Raw genomic sequence first — 9,539 nt, 5'->3', positions numbered from 1 at the left:
TTTGCTAATACTCCTCCAAGCTATAGGACTCTTCCTACTTGGAGTTGAGCTACCAGTCCAGACAAAGGTTCTTAAGGCTGAGTTTATTTTCTGTATAACCCCTTTAGGAACAGGAAAACATTACAGCCAGTTGAGTATGAATGGCTGCCCAAATTTTGTGGAAATTGTCAAACTTTTGGGCATAACTGTGCTACTAGACAAACTGCCCAAGTTTGGAGGCCAAAGAAACAAACAGAAACAAAAAAGACAGATGGCATTACAACACATGAGCAGAGGATGGAACAAGAGCAAAAGGAGGTTGTGTCAACCCCAATAGTACCATAATTGATTGTGATAAATAATATAGGGGAAGCTGTTTGGGAGACACCTAAAGCTAGGGGAGCTATTAGTGGGAAAAAGATAACAACAGGTACTGTAAGTTGCAGCAATGGTTTTCATGCACTAGAGAGTTTGGCTGACACTCTAGGGCAAGCAACCATTGATCCATGCTGATCTCATGGAACATTAGGGGGCTGAATAAAGCTGGCAAGCAAAGAGAGATATGCTCCCATCTCAATGATTTGAGGCCAGATATTTGCATTTTGATTGAAACTCGTGTGAAGATTCAGAAAGCAAACAAAGTTAGGGAAAACATGAGGCTCTATGATAGCTTTCTAGATAACTACCATCACCATGACAATGGCAGGATCTGGGTATGCTGGAATTCTACCAAATATAAAATTCAGATGGAGAGGAGCTCTAGTCAATTCATACACTGTAATGTGAAGAGCATTAATGGAAAGGTTTGTTTTGATATGACTGCTGTGTATGCTATGAATACTATTGAGCAAAGAAAGATGTTGTGGAAAGCAATTGATGCATTGCCTCATGCCAATAAGCCTTGGTGTGTGGTAGGAGATTTCAACAATGTCCTCAAGAGCAATGACAGAATTGGAGGAAGAATGGTGGTGCCCCAGGAATTTCAGGATCTTCATGATATGATGGACTCATGTGGGTTGAGTGAGATGGACAACACTGGTGACTATTTCACTTGGCACAACAAACAAGTGAATGATCCCATCTACACCAGAATTGATAGGGTGATTGGAAACTCTCTATGGTTTCAAGTGATGGATATGCATTTGAGACACCTTCCCCCAAGTGTCTCAGATCATGTCATTCTGTAGCTCACTTCCCAGCAGTGGATGAGGCCTCAGTAGTCCCATTTCAAGTTCATTAACTATACCACAGAGCTTGATGGGTTTCAGGAGTTGGTGGCTGAAAGCTGGGCTCAACCTATTTCAGGCAGTCCTCCTTTTATCCTCTGGCAGAAACTGAAAAGACTCAGGAGGCCTATAAAAAATTTAAGCAGACCCCTGAATGATGTAAAGAGAACTATAGTTTCTATCAGGAAAGAACTGAATGTCTTGCAACAGGATATGGGGAATGACCCAATGAACAGAGATCTACTGCAGAGAGTGAAAGACAAAACTGCAGAGATCCTACATTGGAATGAAACTGAGGAAAAAGTTCTAAGGAAAAAAGCAAAGGTTGACTGGATTAAGCTAGGGGATGGAAATAATCATTATTTTCATGCCACCCTGAAGGCCAAACATCAACAAAAAAGGATGACCATATGCAGGAATGATGGGACTGAGATAACAACTAATGATGTGATAGAAATGGAAGTGCTGAAACACTTTGGAAATCTCATGGGTAATGAAGATATGACTCTTAACCCGATTAACATTAGAGTCATGAGAGAGGGCCCCCAACTATCTACTGCCCAGAGACAGTCACTCATGCAGCCTATAAGTGAAAAGGAAATCCTGGAAGATCTCCATGATATAGGGGATGCAAAAGCCCCTGGCCTATATGGGTACAGTGCAAAAAATTTCAAGTCCTGCTGGAACATTGTGAAAAATGATGTGGTGAACACTATTAACTATTGGTTTAGACATAAGAGTGGGTCTAAAGCTTTTAATAATACTTTGGTGACTCTCCTCCCCAAGAAAGCCAATACAAAGGATCTTAAAGATTATAGGCCCATAGCATGTTGCATTGTAGTGTACAAAATATACTCTAAAGTACTGACTATAAGAATGGCTAACATTATTGGTTCCATCAGAAGTCATAACCAGGCTGCTTCCATTCCAGGGAAGCAAATTCACTCTCACATTTTGCTAGCTACTGAATTGATCAAGGGATACACAAGGAAGCAGGGTACTCCTAGATGCCTCATCCAACTTGATCTCCAAAAAGCATATGATATGCTCAATTGGAAAGCTCTTGAAACCATTCTGTTGGAACTAGGGATACCTGAAACTTTTGTCCACTAGATCATGCAGGGAGTCTCTACTGTGTCCTACAGATTTAACATAAATGGTAACCACTATAATCTGATGCAGGCCAAAAGAGGTATTAGAAAGGGAGATCCCATATCTCCCTTCTTATTTGTTCTTGTTATGGACTATATGAGTAGGCTGCTTAAAACTCTGCAATCTAACCCTGCTTTTAAGCATCATTCTTTGTGTAGAAATCTGGATATCACACACCTTACCTTTGCTGATGACATCCTCTTGTTTACTAGAGGAGACAAACATTCTATTGATGTGATGATGCAAACCATGGATACTTTCTACTCATCTACAGGTCTGAAGGTGAATCCTATGAAGTGCTACATCTACTTTGGAGCTGTGGACAATGACACAAAGCATGAAATCTTGGCCAGTACAGGTTTTAATGAAGGTATGCTGCCCTTTCGATATTTGGGAGTTCCAGTCACTAGCAAAAAACTCCACATGAATCATTATCTCCCACTGATTGAGAAGATCCTGAGTAAGATAAACCGCTAGAGTGCAAAGTTGCTCAGCATAGCAGGCAGGATTCAACTGGTTAAAGCTGTATCTACATCCATTACTAATTACTGGATGCAATGTTTTCCTGTTCCTAAAGGGGTTATACAGAAAATAAACTCAGCCTTAAGAACCTTTGTCTGAGCTGGTAGCTCAACTCCAAGTAGGAAGAGTCCTATAACTTGGAGGAGTATTAGCAAACCTGTGAAACAAGGGGGCCTTAACATTCTTAGTTTGGATGTATGGAACCAAATCACAATGATGAAGCTTCTTTGGAATGTCTGTAAAAAACAAGACTGCTTATGGGTCAAATGGCTGCATTCATACTTTATAAAAAATCAGAACCTATGGACTATGGAGGTGAGCTCTAATGCCTCTTGGATAATCAAGGGTATAATGAGCACCAGGAGACTGACTCACGAGGTGCAGAGATATTGGGACAATAGTATTGAAACTGACCATTTCACTATGGGGACTGTCTATAAGATGATGCACATGGGAAAGGATCGTGTGGTTTGGTATGAGCTGATTGCTGGCAACAATGCAACACCAAGGGCTGTCACTTGTCTCTGGATGGCATGCCATAGAAAGCTTGCAACCAAGGATCGTTTGACCAAATGGGGCATGATACAATATAGGAAATGTAGTTTATGTGAGGAGTGTGAAGACATATACCATCTGTTCTTTAAATGTGCAAAGCTGAAACAGGTATGGATGGATATTTTGCAATGGATTCAAGTTAATCATCTTCCTCTTCCTTGGGATAGAGAGCTCCAATGGCTGCAAAACTATTGCAAGGGAAAAGGGAAACGGGTGTGGACTATGAAGGTGGCTATTGCAGAAACCGTATACCACTGTTGGAGCTGGAGGAATGCAGTGTGTTTCGACACACAGTTTGATAGTGATCACATTGTACATAATATCATAGATAGTATAATTCATAGATGTTGGCAAAAGAAAAAGTATAGGGACTACACTGCCCAATTGATGATGTGATAGTGTAGTTTAGGTTGGACTTTGGTCACTTGTACTTAATTGCTTTTAGAACTAATCTACATATTTTATTGATTCAAAAAAAAATTATTTTTATTTAGGTATTATTTACAAAAATAATTGGTTCAATTATAAATTTTCGTATACAAAAATATTTACAAAGAAAATTGTGGAAGAAAGAAGTGAGAAAGTGATGAAAGAGAAGATTTAGTAAGTTTAATAAAATATGAAGGTTGTATTACTTTAATAATAAATTTAAAAACTTTATTGTGTAAAGACCAACTAAAGATAATTTTAATGTGGTGGCAAAAAAACAAATAAAAATATTATTGTAGACCTTTCCACACCCATTAATTTTCTTATATTATAGAATATTAATTTCAATCAAATTAACAAAGCATATATAGCAGAGGGCCGAGGCCATAAGGCATACCTTGTTACAAGTCTCAATGGATTTTCTGCACTCTCCTAGCTTTAGAAAGCATGCAGCTTTACATACCGTGTATCTAGAAAATAGATTCCTTAGAATTTGATATATTCAATATTCTATATAATGTGTATCATTAAATAGCTGTAAATTTTAATTTATGAAATATCAATCTTTCCACTGCTTTGATTGAATAAGGTTCAAATGAGTGAATTATGGACCTGTTTATTTTGGTTTTCTTTAAAATAATTTTTATAGTGTTACATAATTTCGTGAAAAAGAAATTTACAAAGAAATTTTTTATAAAAATTTCAATTGAAAATTTTATTTGAATAGTTATTCTTAAAATGTGATTTTAGGTATTTTTTTTATTTATGAAAAAATTTAGATATTAAAATTTTAAAAAATTACATAATTTTGAAGCTATTTCAAATAGATTTTCATAAAAATCATTTTTGAAATACAACTTTTTGAAAAATTGTGATTTTAACTAAGTTTTGGTCTTCAATAATGTATATTTATGTTATTGATGTCAAAATTAGTGTTTCATTTTAGAAAAAATGAATATAAAAGAATTTGTAATATTTTAACAAACGGTATTGGAAAATCTATTTTCAAAAATACAAAAAAATTCAATTTCTTTAAAACTGAAACAAACAGACACTCTATGTAAGAAAATCCTACTTTATGTACTTGACTGAGTTTTTGCAATTATGAATTTGCTATTATTTTCTGTTGGAACAGAGTTTAGCTCGAAATAGAGAGGTAAGATTTCATATCTCTTGTATTTTTAGTAATTAAAGGGAATAAGTATACGAATTTGTTAGCATCTTTTGACTTTTAATTCTACTTTGCCTGTCTTTGGATAGGTTTTTTAGGGCTCTTATTCCATCCTTTGTTCATAATAAATTGAGAATTCCTAACTATCATTTTGTTGATCATCAAGAGTGTCTAGATATAATCTCCTCTTTTGTTTTGTTTGTTTCTTTTTTTAATATAAAATATTTTAACAACAAAATTGAATAATTGCAAATTTGTGAAAATAAATATGTAGTTTTTATTATATTTATTCACATAAATAATTAAGGTTAAAGACATTCATTATGATACGGAATCTATTATCAAACATGTCATTTATCAAATATATAAATAATTTATTTTTTTATTTTAGTCACGTTCTTATTTAATTTACATATAGAAAATATTAAATATTTCTATATTATTTGAATATTTCTTTACAACCACCAGATATGTATAAAGGTGGTCCTGTAATGTGTGGTAACGAACAAACGATCCATCCATATGTATCCTAGATCACAAAAGAGGAGAACACCACATATCAATCCAAGATTGTGTTAAATTAATTAGTCATCTCTCTTATATATTTAACATTACATCCATTCATAGGCAATGTAAGACTTTAATCACTCATATTTGCATTCAATACACATCTCACCTTATATAGATGGTTCTAATTGTTCTCGTTATATAAAAGATAGCGCGTCAATTTAAATATTCAAATTCATTTACTCTCACATTACTTCTCATTTTCTTACTGACCTGAGCGTTTGATTGCTAATTTTATTGGCCATCCCTTTTCTGTTGCACCACAACTTGCTCCATTCCATTACATTAATATTTTATCCTTTTCTTATTAAAGATTTGGAAATTCAACTATATATTTTTCTTGCAGGGATACATATTTGAAAGACTCTCAAACACAAAATAATAAATATTCAAAGTTCAAAGCAACACACAAGAAAAAAAATAAGACACTTTTACAAGGACACTTATTTGGAATTTAAGATGTGCACTATTAAATAGCTGTAAAATCATTCAGACAAACTAAGAAGCGAGGGCTTCGATGGCTTCGACAATGGTAGAGATAGAATTGCTAACATCCCCTGTAGCTATGTCTAACAGCATGTTCAACGCCAACTTGCCTGTAAATTTCATGACAGCACGCTTTCTCCCTTTTGACTTACTATTCAAATTCTCAACAGTTTCTTTTGACTTATTATTATTAAAAGTCTCAAGAATCACATCGTTCCAACACGACACATGAACACAAGTCTTTCCATCAGAGTTAAATACATATGACCAACCTTCAAAGTTGTTCCTCTGAACATGCCTTTGCTTACACATGACACAGTCTGATGGAACTTGATGCGACAAAGTCATTTTATCTGAAATGTTTTTATCCAGGCTCAAACAACAAGGATGTAGAGCATCCCCTGCTCTGGAAAAGTAGAAACAACCTAACAAATCTTTTCCACAAGCATCACAGAATCCATCTTCTACTGTTTTGTCATAGAATTCAAATGTACAGTTTTTGAAAAATGGATGAACTGCATGTTTAACAGGCTCAGCACATTCATAGTGGAGGGTGTAGTTGCAATTGCTCTCTACACAGGTGTAACATGATCCAAAACCTATCTCTTTACAACAACTGCACATGTATGAAGGAGCTTCTGAACCAATCAGTAGTAATGCGTGTTGATGATCCATCTATATGTATCAAATTTTGCACTTTTGTTAAATACTGTAATGAGTGTATGAGATTTATGCTATAGCTAGTAAGTTGGATATTATTTGTGATAAGATGCTTTCTCAAACATCTCAATTTATATGCAAAAAGTATGTCAATATTACAAGACTTTCTTACGGGTTTCCTAGAAAAGACAGAATATACATCATTTTTCTATAATGGCAACTAGAATATATATATATATATATATATATATATATATATATATATATATATATATATATATATATATATATATATATGAATATTCAATGAATTTTTTATTAAGTAATGGTACCGTGTTAAAATGATTATAACAATTGCTTTTGTATGGTGTGAGTAATTATAAAAAAAAATAGTTAGTTAATGCTATTTATTTATGAAACATAATACAATTTTGTTAAAAAATTGTTTTTAATGAAATATCAATCTTTCCACTGCTGTGATTGAAGGTTTCAAATGAGAGAATTATATTATATTAATAATATAATAATTGTATTATATTTTTGGTTAAGTTTATGTAAAAAAATCATGCTTTCTGTACTCGGTAAGTTTTTGCAATTATGATTTTGAGATTTTTTTTTTTAAATAATCATATTTAAAACAAAAAATACAAAAAAAAAATCATGTTTTCAGATGATTTACTAAAATGTCTAGGTTTGGGAACCCAGAAAAGTGAATGCGCCAAATGAAATGGCGCATAAGTGTTTTGTAGAGGTGTATGCGCCAATCCATTTGGCTAGCCCTAATTCTTTAAATGCTTGCGCCAAATAGAATGGCTCATTAGGGTTTTTTTCCTTTTAGCCAAACCATTTGGCGCCTAACGTCAATGTTTTTTTTTTGTTTTTTTTTAGTTTTTATAATTAAATTTAGAAACACCTATTTTGACATCAAGTTATCGAAATCGAAACAACAGGACTATATAAAAAAACCGGAAATAACAAATTCATTAATTTTAGGAAAAGGATACATCGACAACAATTGATTAAAGAAAACATAACAAAATGCCTAATGGTGCCCATCACCAAGATAACCATCTGTTCCGCACGAAGGTCTTGTTATCGGACGTCTAACGCGGTCGTTGACGCTGCCGCGAAGCCTAACACCACCCCTACCCCTTCGTGCTCTTGCTGTGTCTGTGTAGCTGAGCCTGGAAGTGGGTTGTTCTGCTGGTCGTTGTCTATGAATTCGTGAACGCCACCATAATTTCCCGGAAACCGACTGTCGTAAAGTCGGTTACCCAAGCCCTCAAAAGTGTTAAATGGTGGTGGGGGAGTAGGTTGGGATACGAATTCCGGTACGTAGCACCCAGAAGCACTATAACTACCTTGATAAAATCCAAATTGGTTCGACGGTGTTGCATAGCCAAAAGGGGTGCCACGGTGAGATGATTCAGCATGTGGACCATCGTCGGGACTTAGATGGAGGCTTGACGAACCAGTCTCAATGTTTTGGCCGAACAACCTTGTGGACCCTGTGTACGCTGCAAAGCCAAGTGGTTGTGAATGGGTCTGGTATTGGCTAGCGGAATGCTGTTGGTTTTCAGCTTCCTAGAAAGGTTGAGACTGTGTTTGGAAGATATTTTGTTGGCGGTAGTTGCGGTTGGAACGGGACGGAGTCTGGAACAGATTTTGTTGTTGGTGGGTGTACTGATTTTGTTCTTATTCTCGTTGTTGTTGTTGTTTCTGTAGTTGTTGTCGTTGTTGTCGTTGTTCCTCTTCAAGTTGTTGTTGTGGTAGGATATAGTTGTGAACACGGGGGTCTATTAAGTAGAACGGATCTACAATAAATAAATTAGGGGTGGTAATGGTACGGTACCAACTCATGTATTGTGCGGTCGGTTTCATCTCACTATCACTCACGGGGAAGTTGAGGACATATTGGCGAGGGTCTTTCCACATCTGGTGCCATTCGGGTGCGAAATCCTTCTAGTTTTGATGATTCCACTGATGGTTTACTCGTTTGAGGTGCCACACTCCCAAGTCAACTGGAGGATCAGGTATACCTTGATGCATTCCGAACTGGAGTTTGACCCGGTTACTATGATGCATTTCGATGATGTTGTACCGGATCAGGCAAGTTTTTGCAGTCCAAATAGCTGCATCTGCACCTCTTGGCTCATGGTTGCATTCCAAAAACGGTCTCTAGATAAATGCATGCATAAGAGTTATACATTAATTCGGTCAAATATTTATAAAAAAGACACTTATAAAGGAGGAAAAGATTAGAGATAATACATCCTCGGGTCGTAAGTGATCAATCAGCTGGCGGTACATCGTGATATTTGACCGCGGATTTTTCGTGAAGTCCATCTTTTTCACGCAAAATCTAAAACGCAAATTAAATGTGTCAGTTAGAGTAAATCATAATCAATTTATTTTGCATTAAAAATATGAATTAAAAAGTTACCTCATTGCATATGGGAAGGTCCAGCTGGTTCTATTAATCGGGGCCATTATAAGCATTCTCCACCACCCCCAAACTTGCACCAACAGAGCGCATCCATAGAATGTACAAGAATCGTTTTTTGCGTTCTTGCAAAGGGATTGGTACAACGCAGCCAGGACAGCAGACCCCCAACTATATAGACTCACTCTAGTAAAATCCATTAACAAACGTAAATACATAAAATTTACGGTGTTACCGGTACTATCTGGAAACAAAATGTTTCCAAAGAGCAAGATCAGGTAACACCTGGTTTTCTGAAGTATAGTTCCTTGGGAAGAATCATCGTTCAAATGAAATGTTGAATAATAGT

The 9,539-nt window shown here is 35.6% G+C and overlaps 3 protein-coding genes across 3 annotated transcripts; 2 read left to right on the top strand and 1 right to left on the bottom strand.

The window, feature by feature from the left end:
* Window positions 1–485: 485 nt before the first annotated feature.
* Window positions 486–2,318, top strand: LOC131630043 (uncharacterized). The gene is made up of 2 exons (XM_058900838.1): window positions 486–1,154; window positions 1,248–2,318. Exons 1-2 carry the CDS (start codon window positions 486–488, stop codon window positions 2,316–2,318), a joined length of 1,740 nt encoding a protein of 579 aa, XP_058756821.1.
* Window positions 2,319–3,188: 870 nt separating this feature from the next.
* LOC131630042 (uncharacterized) lies at window positions 3,189–3,830 on the top strand. Its single transcript, XM_058900837.1, has one exon. The coding sequence runs from the start codon at window positions 3,189–3,191 to the stop codon at window positions 3,828–3,830; it is 642 nt and encodes a 213-aa protein (XP_058756820.1).
* Window positions 3,831–6,099: 2,269 nt separating this feature from the next.
* Window positions 6,100–6,762, bottom strand: LOC131630041 (uncharacterized). Its single transcript, XM_058900836.1, has one exon. The coding sequence runs from the start codon at window positions 6,760–6,762 to the stop codon at window positions 6,100–6,102; it is 663 nt and encodes a 220-aa protein (XP_058756819.1).
* Window positions 6,763–9,539: the final 2,777 nt, after the last annotated feature.

Source organism: Vicia villosa, unplaced genomic scaffold, assembly GCF_029867415.1.
Source record: "Vicia villosa cultivar HV-30 ecotype Madison, WI unplaced genomic scaffold, Vvil1.0 ctg.000637F_1_1, whole genome shotgun sequence".
In the NCBI taxonomy this organism is placed as follows: Eukaryota; Viridiplantae; Streptophyta; class Magnoliopsida; order Fabales; family Fabaceae; genus Vicia; species Vicia villosa.
The sequence above is the reverse complement of the archived record's forward strand: the minus strand, read 5'-3'. Positions and strand labels throughout refer to the sequence as shown.

What these genes read in the sequence shown, in the direction of transcription:
- LOC131630043 (XM_058900838.1), top strand. Translation starts at nt 486, where the DNA reads ATGCTGATCTCATGGAACATTAGGGGGCTGAATAAAGCTGGCAAGCAA. An exon ending in CCCCAAGTGTCTCAGATCAT is followed by an intron (nt 1,155 to 1,247) that starts GTCATTCTGTAG and finishes GATGGGTTTCAG; the next exon opens with GAGTTGGTGGCTGAAAGCTG.
- LOC131630042 (XM_058900837.1), top strand. Translation starts at nt 3,189, where the DNA reads ATGGAGGTGAGCTCTAATGCCTCTTGGATAATCAAGGGTATAATGAGC.
- LOC131630041 (XM_058900836.1), bottom strand. Translation starts at nt 6,762, where the DNA reads ATGGATCATCAACACGCATTACTACTGATTGGTTCAGAAGCTCCTTCA.